At 34.4% G+C, this 15300-nt stretch overlaps 1 protein-coding gene across 1 annotated transcript; it reads right to left on the bottom strand.

The window, feature by feature from the left end:
- Positions 1-1544: 1544 nt before the first annotated feature.
- Positions 1545-6253, bottom strand: LOC145601309 (uncharacterized). The gene is made up of 8 exons (XM_081657307.1): positions 5594-6253; positions 5409-5503; positions 5187-5290; positions 4932-5032; positions 4746-4846; positions 3875-4312; positions 3058-3189; positions 1545-2064 (listed from the first exon to the last, which is right to left on the bottom strand). Exons 1-8 carry the CDS (start codon positions 5852-5854, stop codon positions 1893-1895), a joined length of 1404 nt encoding a protein of 467 aa, XP_081513433.1. The 5' UTR covers positions 5855-6253; the 3' UTR covers positions 1545-1892.
- Positions 6254-15300: the final 9047 nt, after the last annotated feature.

Here is a 15300-nt window from a genome sequence, read left to right as displayed (position 1 = left end):
TGTTGCATTTCTTGGAAAAATGATCAGATGAAAAAAAAATAGGATGCTTGAAGCTGCAAGGATGAAAAGATGTCCTAGAATTATAAAATATTTGTTTCTTTCAAAAAAAAAAAAAGAATTATTAAGGAAAACTTGTTAATACTTTTGTATATATAATGACAAAATTAGAAATTTATGCTTATTAACTAAATGTAGTCCCTCAGCTCCTAGAATTATTTTTTTAAAAAACTAAAAATTGAACAAAGAGGGCGACTTTGATTTTGCCCTTTAAAATTTGATCAAACAAGGCGAATTTTGAGCAAGGAGGGAATATAAATTGACTTGTTTGAGGTGTTTACAAAGGGCAAGAAAACTTTTTCGTCTTGCTTGATTCAATCAAAGAGGGCGAAAATTTTGCCCTATTTGATTATGATCAAAGAGGGCGAAAATTTTTGTCAAATCTGTATGCCCTTTGAAGCTAATAGGACGAAGCTAATAGGGCGATTTTAAAATTGCCCTCTTTGCCTAATAGGGCGAAATTTGAACCTAAGAGAGCGATTTAAATTGCCCTCTTTGATATAATATCTTGTAGTGTTAGTGGATGCTTTTTATATTATTATGTTAAACATGTTGAATATAAAATCAATAAAATCGTATAAAAATAGATTAAACATGTAGGTCAGGTCATTAAATAAATGAGTACATTTAGAATGTTTGGTTGAAAACATATACTTGTAGTAAATAAGAACCAGTGTGTGGTTCCTAAAGGCGTGGGTACCTTGCATGGTACAGACGTTTCAAGGAAAGAACATATTATATTAATGTAGAGAACATATAGTTATAATGAAAAGAACATACAATTAAAATGTACTGAACATATACCTAAGGTAAAAAGAACATATTTGCACCTAAAAAAAAGTGAAAAGAACATATGTCCATGTTCTTTAATTATCAGTATAATGTACTTTTATTTGTGATATAATATTCATTACTTATAATGAATTGTTCTTTAAATTTTGTCTTAAAATTATGATGGGTATATACAAGTAATGTTCATTAAATAGTAATATCATGTTCTTTATTAATATTACAGATGTTCTTTAGATATTAAAAAAAATAAAAAAAAAATTAAAAAAAAAAAAGAATTGAATATTCTTTACAAAACTGTTATATGTTCTTTACAAAAAAACTGTATGTTCTTTACAAAACAGCAACATGTTCTTTCCGCATTTTTTTGTCTGTACCTAGCAAGATACAGACTGCTGTACCTTAAAATTTTCAAATAAGAACACGAGTGCAATTTGTAAGAGGAGGCCTCTTAAGCAACTAGAATTGGTTAGGATTTGTAACAAGGAGTCCAAAAAAAAGGTAATAGTAATTCTACATATTAGATAGCTAATCTACAATACAAATTTTTTTTTGACCGCGGTGAAAACGATACATTAAAAGACACTTACATACCCACCACATCTGGTATATATCTACAATACAATTTGATAAAAGTTTATCTCCAATATGCCCTTATATGACGGACGGTCAATAAAATAGTTCAATCCAGAAAATCATTGATGAAGTCGTTCAGTAAGACTTTTAAATTGTACAAAGGCCTTGGATCATAAACAAATATGTCAAGAGAAAGTTCTCTACTATATGCATTGAATAAATTCTTTCTACATTGTAACTGTCTGTGGAAGGAGGCTAAATTTTTCTATTGAAGCCTCAAATCAAACTTCCGAACACTTTCTGTAACCCTATGAAGATAATTCGTTGGTAGAAAGAATTTTTCGCTAGAATTTTACATTTACATTAGACCAAGGTATTTGATGAGAGAAAGGGGGGAGGGTATACGAAAGAAAAATAAGAAAAAAAAAAAATTGATTCCTAACTCTTCTGCCTCCTGATCTTGAGATATATCAACTGACAACAGAATGTTGTATTTGATTCGGTAGTGTCTGTGGTTTCTTCCTAAAAGCATGCTTCCTACAATGTTCGAAGATGCTGTCGTATATCAAATCAAATTGGACTCCGGCTCTCTCCCGGTTGATAATGAACAGAATGTGATCTCCTTCAACAACTTTGTAATACCTGCACATATTTATTGTATCCAAGAAACATGGTTAGACATACTAGAGATACTTAGACAATAATAGTCACACTGAAAATTGCTCATGTTCTTTAGCACAGGAATAACCGTAGAGAGTAGATCTATCAAAATTCGACAAATTAAATTAACTAACTGCAGTAAAATAATGGACACGACCAGAAATCAACTTGGAACAACCTAGCCCAAATCCGAAAGTACCAACCTATTGCAATATTTTGTGCATCATTGCCAATTATATTTGGGTATTATGTAATGTAATTGTGACAATTAAGTTCTATTCCTCGCCTTGTGTTGGATGACCAACACCTAGCTACATATCTAACCCCAATACCTCACTCAGAGCAACATCGCTGAACATGCAGCTACGGTATTTGTAGTGGATGACAACTAGTTTTCTTGGATAGTCTTCGAGGCAGTATCAAAAAAACCCTGTAAAATTCTGTCTACATCCTTGTCTTACGTTCTTGGTGACTCTCTCTACACTTAATGAACTACAATATTTGCTAGTCGTCACATGGTATTCCGGTAAGAAAATTTCAGAGCCTCTATTATTCAAAGAGATGTTCTGGCAGAACTGTGGAAATCATCATACAACACAAAACCTTACATCATCTAGTGGCCTTCTAATATATAACATTATCTTCTGAAACCATCGCTCAATAATGTTACCAGCAACAGGTAGGGTCTACAAGAATGAGTCCTGAAACTTTCCGTCTTTCTGTTAATTCTTTCACGTTAGATCTTTGTCCGTATATCCATTAACACATATTGTTCTTAATGATAAGGTCTTGACTCTTTAAGATTAGCAGATGACAGTGCAATTGGCAAATAATTTTATGACAATAATTGTGATTACTAATTTGTTCCTACAATTTGAAATAATATAAATAAACCAGAGAGCAATATCATAGCATACGGTTGGCAAACTTGCTATGCATTTAACTCAGATAAGGAGAGTACAGTATTTAACATACCAGATACCAGGTTGCAATGGCCGGCAATCTTTATCATTTGTGACAAGACAGTGGGGATGTTCGATAGGAAATCGAGGATACATCATGGATATTGTGTTGAGTGCCCCATCATTGTCCCACCAATCTTCATCCCTGTAACAAGTAAGGAATTATTTTTCTGTCTCATTTAAAAATAAAACAGGAAGAACCATTGCAAGAAAGCTAAAAACAAGAATCAATTATCAGTATTCGATATTAACACTTCATATTGACTTGTTCATTACACAACTTATATCATACTACTTTTGAAAGTTACAAAGCAAACAATTAAAAGAACTATTTGAAGCATTAGAAGGCTTTTATCTTCCTAGTAGAAGACACAGTGCTACTACAAAAACTAGCATACAACAGTAGAAGCAAGGCTTTGAACCTAAAACCAAAACATTCGTGATCTCAGTCAAAAAATTTGCAAGCATGGAAAAAATATGTAGTCTCTTAAGTTGTAGATTATAAATTACCATTTCATTCCAGCTAGATAGATTAGAGGTTCTCACACAATAGTCCTCTATGGAATTTTCATCAAAGGAAACATGGTATGCACTACCAATGAAAATGGTCAAAATTCTCGTCTAACACTAGCTAGAAGAGTTTGAATAATACAAATATAGAGTTACTAATTCCACGAAACTGCATATTTGCTCCCACCATTGACTAGTTGTAAAAGCATCTTGCACATCATATACAAATGCAAAATTAAGGAAACGGGTTAAGACCAGACTTGAGATCACAGAGACTTGGGTTCTCAAATTTTATGCAAGCCAAAGTGTAAATGTAATACCTGTAGCCTTTGTATGGGGGAGGTAAATCAGAAGGGTAACGCCACATACACATCTGCAAAACTCTGACAAAGAGTAAAGGGTGGATCCCAAGTACACCGGAAGGAACCGTGAAACCAAAGAGCTGTCGGGTTCGCTTTGTAGCATAACTGAAATAATACGTATCAGGGAAAGTTTGTATATGGGAGTTAAGCCTCATTGATCCTTGGATTGTTAGATCAGGAAGGATCCAATCTCCTGAAGCAAATGGACCAGCATTCCCTAAGAGATGGTCTACTAAACCCCATACACCGATCTTCCTCCATGACATATTGAAGTGGTCAAATCCAAAATTATAATAGGACTTTAACCAAGCAATATCAAACCAATCGTATATGATAACTCCCAATCGACAAAGCTGAAGCAAACATACAGGCTTCAAGGTCATTCCATCCTCTGGCCTGTAATCAATAATGAAAATGATAATTATAAGCATTAATGCGGTTTTAGAACAAAAGCGTCATAGTAAGCAATTGACAACTTCTAGGACCCCACCATATTATGTCCTTCGGCCTAACAAAGACAGCCATTACAAACTATCAATGGCAAAGAAGGAACTAGAGTGACAATGACATTTCTTAATTATCAGGTGGATAAGAAGCAAAGTTTTCCAGCTCAAAGCAATAACATTAAAGATGAAATAGCGTCTCAACTCCTAACCAATTCGTTCCAAATAATAACTAAATACCGCCTTAATCAAGTGAAAAGCATCTCACAACTACTAACACATACAGAGCATATCTACACATCACCATTATAACACACAAATCTTCTTTACTTAGTCCTGCATTTCAAGTTTTCAACTGATACACATCACAAGGGAAAGGAACTTACTGCATCCCATCAAAATAAGTTCTAGTGGTCCCATTGAATGCTCCAGATAAAGATGTTATGCTCAACACCCAGTTTGGAGAAGTATCATGACCTTTAAATGCCTGCATTCGAAGACATCACTATGTCAAAATCGTACGAAAAATCGAGCATCAATTTCATTCTATGCAAACCACCAATGATCCAAACCTTATCCGCAAGCATTTGCTGTAAAACACGAACAGCCTGAGCTCCGGCTGAATGCCCCACAAAGTGTATAGGATGATCCTCATCCCATTCAGGGTAATGACCTACATATATACCAAAAATAAATCAAAATAAGAAATTCATCACAATCCCATTTTATATTCCATTATTAATCATCATATTAATAAACAGATGACACTAACATATACATTAATTAAAAAGACAGCAAGATTGCAATTTTTTAATAATCCCAGAAACCTTGTTCATAAATTCTTCCAAATTGCGAATGTCCACATGATTTGCTGTGTTCTTCACCATAATCAACCTGACCCCCTTTCAAGTAATAGAACAATTCCCGCGCCCTGAAAATCAATTACCCAAAAAACCCTTAAAATCATACATTCATACTAAAAAAATTCCCCAAATAAAAAAAATAATTTAAAAAAAAAAAAAAAAAACCAATTAATTAAAAATACAAACCTATCATATATGCTGGTTAAAGAACCCAAATCAGGCACCAAAACTCTATCATCCTTCTTCTCTGCTCCAGCAAAATAAGATAATCCTCCTAATTTCTGGAAAATAAAACACCAAATACCCATTAATGCTAAAATGGAAAAAATTAATAAAAAATTGATGAAAAAATTAGAAAATTAATGACTTACTCCTTCACCAAATCCAAAAATTCCATGAACCAAAACAATGGGAGGCAAATCTTCAATAGAAGAAGGATGAACATCATCTTCTTTAACCTCAACAATGTTATTATCATTGATATTGTGGTTGGGTTTGAAATAATCACATAAAACTTGGGACAAATCATATGCAACAGCTGTGCTAAATATGTAAAACCCATAAAACAAATGAGCCCATGAACTTACAAATAGCTCCACTAATTGCATAGAATTCAACCATAATCTCATCATTTTTTTCCCAATTTTTTTTTCTTTTGTATGATTATAATTATCCCCTCAAATCCCAATAAATTTGAGGGGAAAATACAAACCAAAACCCCCTTTTTTGTTTTTTTCTTTCTCTCACCTCAAATCAAACTCTAAAAACTTCAAATTCCTCAAAAAGAACACCAATTTGTATAAATGTTGGTGGAAAATTTCTCTAAGAACAAGAAAATGTTCAAATTTGAAAAAGGAAAGAGAAAATTGGAGTTAGGAAAATGAAATTAAAATGGGAAAATTGTCAATGATTCCCTCCAATTTCTATTTTTTTTTTGTTGTTGTTGTAAAGGATTGTTTGGTGCTATTGGTGTGAAAGAAGGGGCTATAGTTTTTTTGACATTACCCCAACCTCACAAGTTTAACACAAGGCAACCAACAACCAAACAATGGTCTATATTTAGAAGAGCCTGGGTTTTTTGAACTGCTAATACGTGGCATCTTTTTATTTGTTTGTATAAGCCGCATGATTCTTCATGGTGGGGTACACCATCAACTGACGTAGAGCACAAGTGGACCTACTGTGATTTTCCCCTGATAATTCGGATAATTGGGTCGGGTTTTAGATTTTGTTCTGAATTGTAAAAACATAAATTTGTACGGTATATATTCAATTAGGTTGGTGTGAGTTTCTCACAATAACTTCATGTCGACACGTCGTGTCAAGTATGACATTGAGTGTTGAGTCTAGTCTAACTATGATAAAAAACACGATATTTCATTTAGAACCTGGCTCTAGCACAACATGGCCCTTAGCAAAAGAAAAAAAAAATGACTCGAGATGGAAAAGGCAATTATGGAGGAGCATGACAAGGTAAAGCACGAAGTATGACATTACGGAAAATGAGATTAGGTTGTGTACTCGTGTCTACGTCAACCTTTTGAAATTTTAAGCATGAAATGACACGTAGTGAGTAAGCTCATATGTAGTCTAAACTTAGCCAAGCCCATAGCATATGTGTAGTTTAACTTGAGGCACAACTCACAATTATTGGGCAAGACATTGCGAGTAGGATTAGGGTTTATTACTCTATTTTCTAGTCCCCTATATATAAAATAACAATTGTTATTTAACAATCATATGTCAATTATAAGCCAATTTGGATTATATTGATATGATAAATTCATAAATCTTTCGATTTGGGTCCAAAAAAATTAAGGTAATATATAGCAACGTGTAGATAATTGAAGCAAAATAAACTCATTTCTACCATGGATTCATTATCTTTTATTAAACAAAAAAATATTGAATAATTTGGCATAAAAAATATTTGTGTTATGCAAGTAAGTTCATTGAAGTTATGTGGTGGTCATGAAATGATGATTTTTTTTTTTTTTTTTTTTTTTTTGACAAAGTCATGAAATGATGATGGATAATACTGGTAGGTAGAAAGAGATTATTCAGTGGGGTGCGAGATTCTAGGAGTTTCGTTAACACGAAAAATATGGGCTGGAACTAGGCTGGAAGGTTCTCTTACATACACAATTCTTCTCCCTAAAAACCAAACTATTAATTACTCCTAAAACTCTCTAACCTTATCCTTTTTATGTAGACTACCAACATTAACAATATAGTACGTACTACTTGAATATAGTTCTCAGTAGGGCCCCTCAAAAATTTGACTTGTTTATGGGCATTGTGGCCTAGTATCAACTTCTTTACTTTTTGTTCATTGAGGAGTATTTAGGGGTATGTTCTATTTAGCTTCAATTCAATTCAGCTCTATTTAATTCAATTCAGTTTAGTTCTTGATTTTTTTTTTTTTCTGTTATAAACATTTTAGCTTAGCTCAATTCAGTTATTTTTAGTAAATCGAAATAGACCCTTACTATGTATTGAATTTATACATGTGAGATCCACTTTTCTTAAATACCGTGATAAAGTATGTGTTGCAACTATAAAAAAAACGGAAAAAGTATATTTTTTCAACTTTGACTTTCATTACCCACTTAACATATACATTAGTGATATAACCCCAATCCAAGTATGAGGGATTTTAAAGGGAGGAATGTTAGGCATTTAGAAATGTATAACAAGGGGTATTAATGTAATTATGCATATATACAAACGAATAAATATTCTGGTATCATTGGATGATCAAATGGTACCACTAAATATACAGTGTACTATATATGCACATAATGGTATTATATATGCATTCAGTTGTACTAAATTTATACGTAAACAGTACCACTGAGGATTCAACGGTACTATATAAACTTTCAGTGGAATAATCAGCATGTGGTCCCCCATCACGTGATACCATCTGACCAAAAAATAGGTAGGGTCCACCTACAGACCTCTCTCTTCCTATCTCTCTCCACTTTTCTCTCTCCACCATGTATTTTTTAAATAGTTTAATCAATGTTATGCATTTGTAAATACCTAACTTTCCTCCATTTTTAGTTCCTCATCAAATTATTGCCCTTAACCATAGTGATAGAAGAAAGAAAAAGGAAAACACACGCCACCGACCATTGCATTGTGGGATAGGACGGCATGGGCAAATGAATTTTCATTCATTCAGCTATAATTGATTAATTGCACATGGGAGTTGGAAAAATACTTCACATTATTCCCAAATTGGCAATTCGACTTGGTCTGCCTGATATTGTCACTTCTTACCCAAAAAACACATGAAAATTAATGGTAGTATTATTGTCATTCTTACGTTGGATTTGGACCACATTTATTCAAATCTATAAGAAAAGGAAACTAAATTTGTGTCAAAAAAGAGCAAAAGAAAAATAAATTGATGCACTGGTTAAATTAAAAATTCATCTTTTAATCTAACGGAGCGTTTAGTACGTGGGATAGGGATAAGAAGGATGAAAGGATAGGATAAGGATAGAGAATTTTGGATGGAATGGGATTAAATAAAAGGTTATCCTTTGTTTGGTATAAGTTAGGGATAAAAGTAGAATAAGTAACAAAGTTACGTATATACCTTTACTAACCCTATCCTTTCTCCTTTATTCTTTTCCTCTTCATTAAGGGTATAAATGTCATTTTAATTATAATTTCTATCCCTCATTCTTATTCCAACCCCCCTAAGTATAGAAATTGAGAGATAAGAGGTGATTTAATCGATTTAATCCTTGTCCCATCCTTCTCTCTAATCCCAATCCCTAAAAACAAACATAGGATTTTAATATCACTTTCTCCAAATCCCTATCCCTCTTCATTTACCCCCGGGTAAGTTAACTGCATACCATTAAATTAATAACATTGCTTTGTATGTGTCAAAAAAAAAAAAACATTGCTTAACATAGCGTGTAGCATTCAAGAGAAAATCAATCCTTAAATATTCACTCTAATATTTACAAAGTATATTTTTTGATTTTATTTTATTTATTTTTATTTTTAAATCCAACCAAAAAAAAACGAGTCAAATAGGCAAATATATTATAGGAAAGGCAAAAATGCTAGGATACGTAATTCATAGTAGGTAACATACTACAAAATAAAGCATTATTAGTAGGTAATCTAAATTTTACAAGCAAAACATCATTCATAATTCATTACAACATTATTTGTGTTTTTGGTGCAATGTACTCTATCTTTTTTTATGTTATCGTGATCATATTATTCATGTGCACTTTCGCATGACATAAATGCCTTTACTTTACACCTTCGCTCACTGCTTACTCTAGCCAACATAAATTGTTTTATTTCATGCATGTTGTAACAATAATAATAATTGACAATTTTTTAATGAGTAGGTTGTATTATTGATCTCTCTTTGTTTAAGGTAGATCTTTCAATTCATGATACTTATAACATGCCTAGGAATTTGTAATTAGCTGATCCGAATTATACCCTATTCGATCTTTTTGAATTTGGATCTAAGTTGCGCACAACTTGATCGATGGCTTTGGTATTAGCCAAATTTGTGGATCTAGGAGATGAACTACTTGCTGCCTGCTGCTGCTTCCTAGTCTCTACGCTAAGTTATGATTCAATGAATACTTTATGAGTTATGAAAATATCATCGGATTGTTTAGACAAGCATATATGTTCATTTGTGATACGGAATATACAATACATTTTTTTCCACGACCTCAATTTTGGACGAATTTACAATATTACTTTGACTTTTGCACTATTCAAATACTTCGTATAACATAATTTTTACAAATAGAAAATTAAATATATTAATGGTCAAAGTTGTGTTTCGGCAAATTTGTCAGTCAAACTGATGCAAATAAAATAAAATAAAATAAAAAAAAGGGAGGGAGAAATGAAGTCATATATTGTTAGATTTCGGGAAAACTCCTCAATCTGGAGTGTGTACCATTGATCAAATATATAGAGTTTACAACGCTAGGCCTAATTACGTTAGGAATCCTAGTTATGATAAACATACAAAATATACATTTAATATATCCTAATCTGCGACAAATATTATCCTAAATATAATATCTATCAATCCTAAATATAATATCTATCACACCCCCGCAGTCGTAGCGGGAGGAGGACGTACGCTAAGACTGGACCTAAATTCCAGAAATAATTCTCGTGGGAGGCCTTTAGTGAAAATGTCCGCAAACTGATATCTAGTAGGAACATGCAGAACCCGTACTTCCCCCAAAGCAACCTTCTCTCGAACAAAATGAATATCCATCTCCACATGTTTGGTGCGTTGGTGTTGTACCGGGTTGCCAGAAAGGTAGATAGCACTGACATTATCACAATAAACTATAGTAGCCTGCCGTAGAGGACAATGTAACTCAAGTAATAAATTACGAAGCCAACATGCCTCAGAGACAACATTTGCGACGCCTCGATATTCTGCTTCTGCACTCGACTTAGACAAAGTATGTTGACGCTTAGATGACCAGGACACGAGGTTGTCCCCAAGGAAACAACAATAGCCCGAGGTAGAACGCCGGGTATCGGGACAACCTCCCCAGTCAGCGTTAGTGTAAGTAATCAATCGATGTGAAGCAGTAGGATATAAATGTAAGCCGTGATCAATGGTACCCTGAACATAACGCAGAATGCGTTTCAAAGCCTCATAATGAGGTTCCCGGGGATCATGCATAAATAGACACACCTGTTGTACCGCATAAGAAATATCTGGCCTGGTGAAAGTGAGATACTGAAGAGCACCTGCTAAACTGCGATACAATGTAGGATCCCGAAAAGGTGGTCCTGCATCTGCACTAAGTTTGGACTTAGTGTCAACTGGAGTAGCTGCAGGCTTACAAGAGGCCATGCCTGCACGCTCTAAAATCTCCTGTGCATACTTTTCCTGTGAAAGTAGCATATAAGAGGGTTTGCGGGTCACCGCAATCCCCAAAAAATAACTCAAAGGACCCAAGTCAGTCATAGGAAACTCAGTTTGCAACTGAGAAATAATTCTTGTACGCAACCTGTCAGATGAGGTAGCTAAAATAATATCATCAACATATAAGAGCAAATATGCCATATCATCACCCTGCCGGAAAGTAAAAAGAGAGTTGTCACTCTTGGAAATGATAAAACCCAATTTGACAAGAAAATTTGCAAAGCGTTGGTACCAAGCTCTAGGAGCTTGTTTCAAATCATAGAGAGCCCTGCGGAGCCGACAAACATGAGTAGGGGCCCTCCGATCAACAAAACCCGGAGGTTGATGCATATAAACAGTTTCCTGCAAATCACCATGTAAAAAGGCATTTTTGACATCTAGTTGATGTATCGACCACTTTTTAGCCAAAGCTAAACTGAGAACGGTGCGAATAGTGGCCGGTTTAACTACCGGACTGAATGTCTCATCACAATCGACACCAATTTCCTGCGACCTGCCATCACATACAAGACGAGCTTTGTGCCTTTCAAGGTCACCGTTAGACTTGTATTTATGTTTAAATAGCCACATACAATTAACAACGTTCACCCCCGCAGGCCTAGGCACTAATTCCCATGTCCCTGTTTTAATTAAAGCACTATACTCATCATTCATCGCCGCATTCCAATTATGGTCATGTAAAGCTTGTTTATATGATTTTGGAAGAGGTGATTTTAGGTGAGTAGGACCCGAAGTGACCAAAGCAGACTGACTGTATTTTGGGTTGGGCTTAAAAATGCCTCTCTGACTTCGGGTTATAGGGGGAGAAGGAGGAGGGGGACGTGTGGGTTGTATGGGAGGTGCACCCCTTAAAGGGGGTGGAGTGTATGTGAGAGTGGGTTGATTGCGTTGGGATGTAGAAGGTCCAATTAGGGAGTGCCCAAGTGGGCTGGACGGCATACTAGACCTGTCAGGTGGGGAGTGTGGCGGACTGGGCCTGTCAGGTGGGCTGGAAGTGCCGCAACTGGGCCGTGGTGGGGTATGCGTGTTTGGGCAAGGGGAGGAATAAGGTTGGGCCTGCTGAGGTGGTGTGGGTTGATGGGTGACACGAGGTGGGCCTCCTGCAGTTGGGCCATTTGGGGTTTGAGATGAGTGATGCCGCAGGTAATAGTGTGTCAAAATTGGTGAGGTTTCATCAAAACCCAAAAACTCATAGTCTTTAAGTTGGTAATTCTCCAAGTTTTTAAAAGGGAAGGTAGACTCATCAAAGGTTACGTGGCGAGATATAATGATTTTGCGGGTTGCAATATCAAGACATTTATATCCACGATGATTAGAGGGATATCCCAAGAAAACACAAGGAGTAGATCTAGGAGCAAGCTTATGAGGAGCCGTGGAAGATAGATTAGGAAAACAAAGACAACCAAAAACCCGTAAGTGGTCATAAGAAGGGTTTTTACGAAACAAAGCCTGAGCCGGGGTCATGTGCTTAAGAGATTTAGTGGGCAAAATATTGAGAAGATATGTAGCCGTCTCTAGAGCATGTGACCAATAGGAAGGAGGCAATGAGGCATGAAAAAGGAGAGTGCGTTTGACATTATTTATGGTCCGAATCATACGTTCGGCTTTGCCATTTTGAGAGGACGTGTGTGGACAAGAGAATCTAAAAACCATACCATTATCAAGGCAAAACTTTTTGAATGGGTCATTGTCAAATTCACGACCGTGATCGCTTTGAAAAGATTTAACAGGACGTTCAAATTGAGTTTGCACATATTGTCTAAAGTGAAGAAAAAATTGGTAGGCTTGAGATTTATAGGCTAGAGGTATGGCCCACACATAATGAGTGAAATCATCAAGAAGCACTAAGTAGTATTTATGACCATTATTCCTAAATATAATATCTATCATATATATTAATGGTTAATATAGTGATGAAATTGCAAATTGCATGCATGTTAAGTTAGTAAATTCTAACTAGTTTAGTCGGATCAGTTTAAGTCTTAAAAATGACAAATAAAATCCGAGTTAAATCTCGTGTATACCAAAAACCCAAGGTGGTATTACATACAAAGTTTTCTTTACCGTAATAAATATTCATCTAGATCAGATCTAGACGACGATCTAATGCTATCTTTATTTGGCTCCACTCATATTCTATTGGGTCTCAAATCCAAGATATAGGTGATTAGGACTTTAGGAGGGGGTGTTTGAAATAAAATGGGCCAAAAAGAAAAAAAAAATTATCTAGCTGTTGATTCTTGTAACCTTTTTGATACTCCGTATCAAGTATCAAATGCGTTAGAACTTAGAACTACGAGTATGTTTTTACATACTTGTGAACGATAGAGGAAGCATTAAAGCATCAGAGTTTTTTTTTCAATTTTTTTTTTCCGATTGACATATGCTTAATTTGTTTTAAAAAAAAAAAAAAAAATAGTTTACCAAATAGTTTGAATTATTAAGTTGGGAATGAGGAATGGAAGAAGATTCAAAGCATGACAACTTTCCAGAAAGTATAAATTATATTAGTGTAATTATTTTGATAAAATAGATTATAATTAGAAACGTGTATGCTAAATGAGTCCTTTTCCATGGAAGGTCAAGGGAGCAAGAAATGGAGGAGTAATCTATATTACTATATTAGTATTAATATAATCCAATATCGTGCCCCCTAAAACTTGACTAAACAAATGTCATAATCATAGCTAGTAAGCCAACTTTAATAGTATGATCAGTCCTTAAACGTGTCTTTATCATTCTAGTTTATAATTAAGGGTCTGTTCTCATTGACTGAACTCAGCTGAACTGAATTCAGCTGAACTGAACTGAACTGAAATGAATATTTTATAAGAGAAGGAAATTAGGAGCTGAACTAAGCTGAGCTGAGCTGAACTGAACTGAATTGAACTGAATTTCAACGTAAGAGAACATACCCTAAGTTGGTAAAACATGGTAAACAAACTAGAGCATCTGTATCGCAACTTTATCATCATATTTTTGCATTGGTCACATGAATGGCGCAATACCGACCAAATTCAATCCAAATGCACGTTTAACTCCACTTCTTGTCAAAAAAAAAAAAACTCCACTCCTCAGTTCTCACATATGTCATGATATGATTACCAATCAATCTATGATGTACAAACTTGTGGCTATTTATTTTTTTTTTTTAATTTTTTTTTTTGGACAAGAACTTGTGGCTATGACATAGGCACATTGCACAACAAAAACTTAACTTTCAAAATTTTGGTCTTACTACTTTCTAGTTTTTTTATTTTTATAATTTCTTTTTTAATTATAATGGTTAGATTGCGTCATTTTTTATCATTTTAAAAAACACCTATTATGGTCTTAAAATCCATAAAGATATAAGGAAATTTTTAATTTTCTTATCGCAGATGCAAATAAAAAATAAAATAAAAAAAATAAATGCAAACATCTACATTATGTAATGACAATTGTTTACAAAACATCACATGATTTCTTTGAGCTCGGCTACTAATTACACATATACTTTTCACAAATTCTTATATGTGGCTTGGCACAATGTGTGGCCAATAATCATATAGGTTATTTCGTTAGTGTAATAGGGGTTACTTTATCAGTACTTAAGGAGTTACTTCATCAGTGATATAGGGGTTACTCCGTTAGTATTACATGAGTTACTTGGTCAGTGTTATAGAAATTACTTTGTTATTTTATAAGTAACCACATTGTGTAGCCAGCTACACACATGACGAGTTATTGTGGAAGAATTCTTAGGCAGTTAGTAACATTGCAAACCCACCAACATGGGTTGGGGTTGGTCTAAGTAAGTTTGATCCGATTCGATGGCCTACTCTACATTGAACAAATAGAAGATATTGAAAGCAATGTCAAAATGTTACTACGAGCACCATCTATCTATGTCATCTATCCAACTAATTCTACTTTTTAACCTTTTTTTTTTTTTTTTTTTTGGTAAATTTGATAAAGCTACAATCGATAAGAAAATTACTAGTACAACGTAATTTCTAAAACTTTGTGGATTAGCTAGTGTATCGATTTTTGCGATGGCCTTTTCAACTCGAATCAAGCTCAGCCCATACTTGTTAAATGTTAATAGATCCATTACTTGAGATGGACAGGTCATAGCTCATAGGCCCA

This window comes from Chenopodium album, chromosome 21 (assembly GCF_948465745.1).
Source record: "Chenopodium album chromosome 21, dcCheAlbu1.1, whole genome shotgun sequence".
In the NCBI taxonomy this organism is placed as follows: Eukaryota; Viridiplantae; Streptophyta; class Magnoliopsida; order Caryophyllales; family Amaranthaceae; genus Chenopodium; species Chenopodium album.
This window is presented reverse-complemented; position numbering and strand designations above follow the sequence as displayed.

What these genes read in the sequence shown, in the direction of transcription:
- LOC145601309 (XM_081657307.1), bottom strand. Translation starts at nt 5,854, where the DNA reads ATGATGAGATTATGGTTGAATTCTATGCAATTAGTGGAGCTATTTGTA. An exon ending in TTTTTGGATTTGGTGAAGGA is followed by an intron (nt 5,504 to 5,593) that starts GTAAGTCATTAA and finishes TTTATTTTCCAG; the next exon opens with AAATTAGGAGGATTATCTTA. An exon ending in TTAACCAGCATATATGATAG is followed by an intron (nt 5,291 to 5,408) that starts GTTTGTATTTTT and finishes ATTGATTTTCAG; the next exon opens with GGCGCGGGAATTGTTCTATT.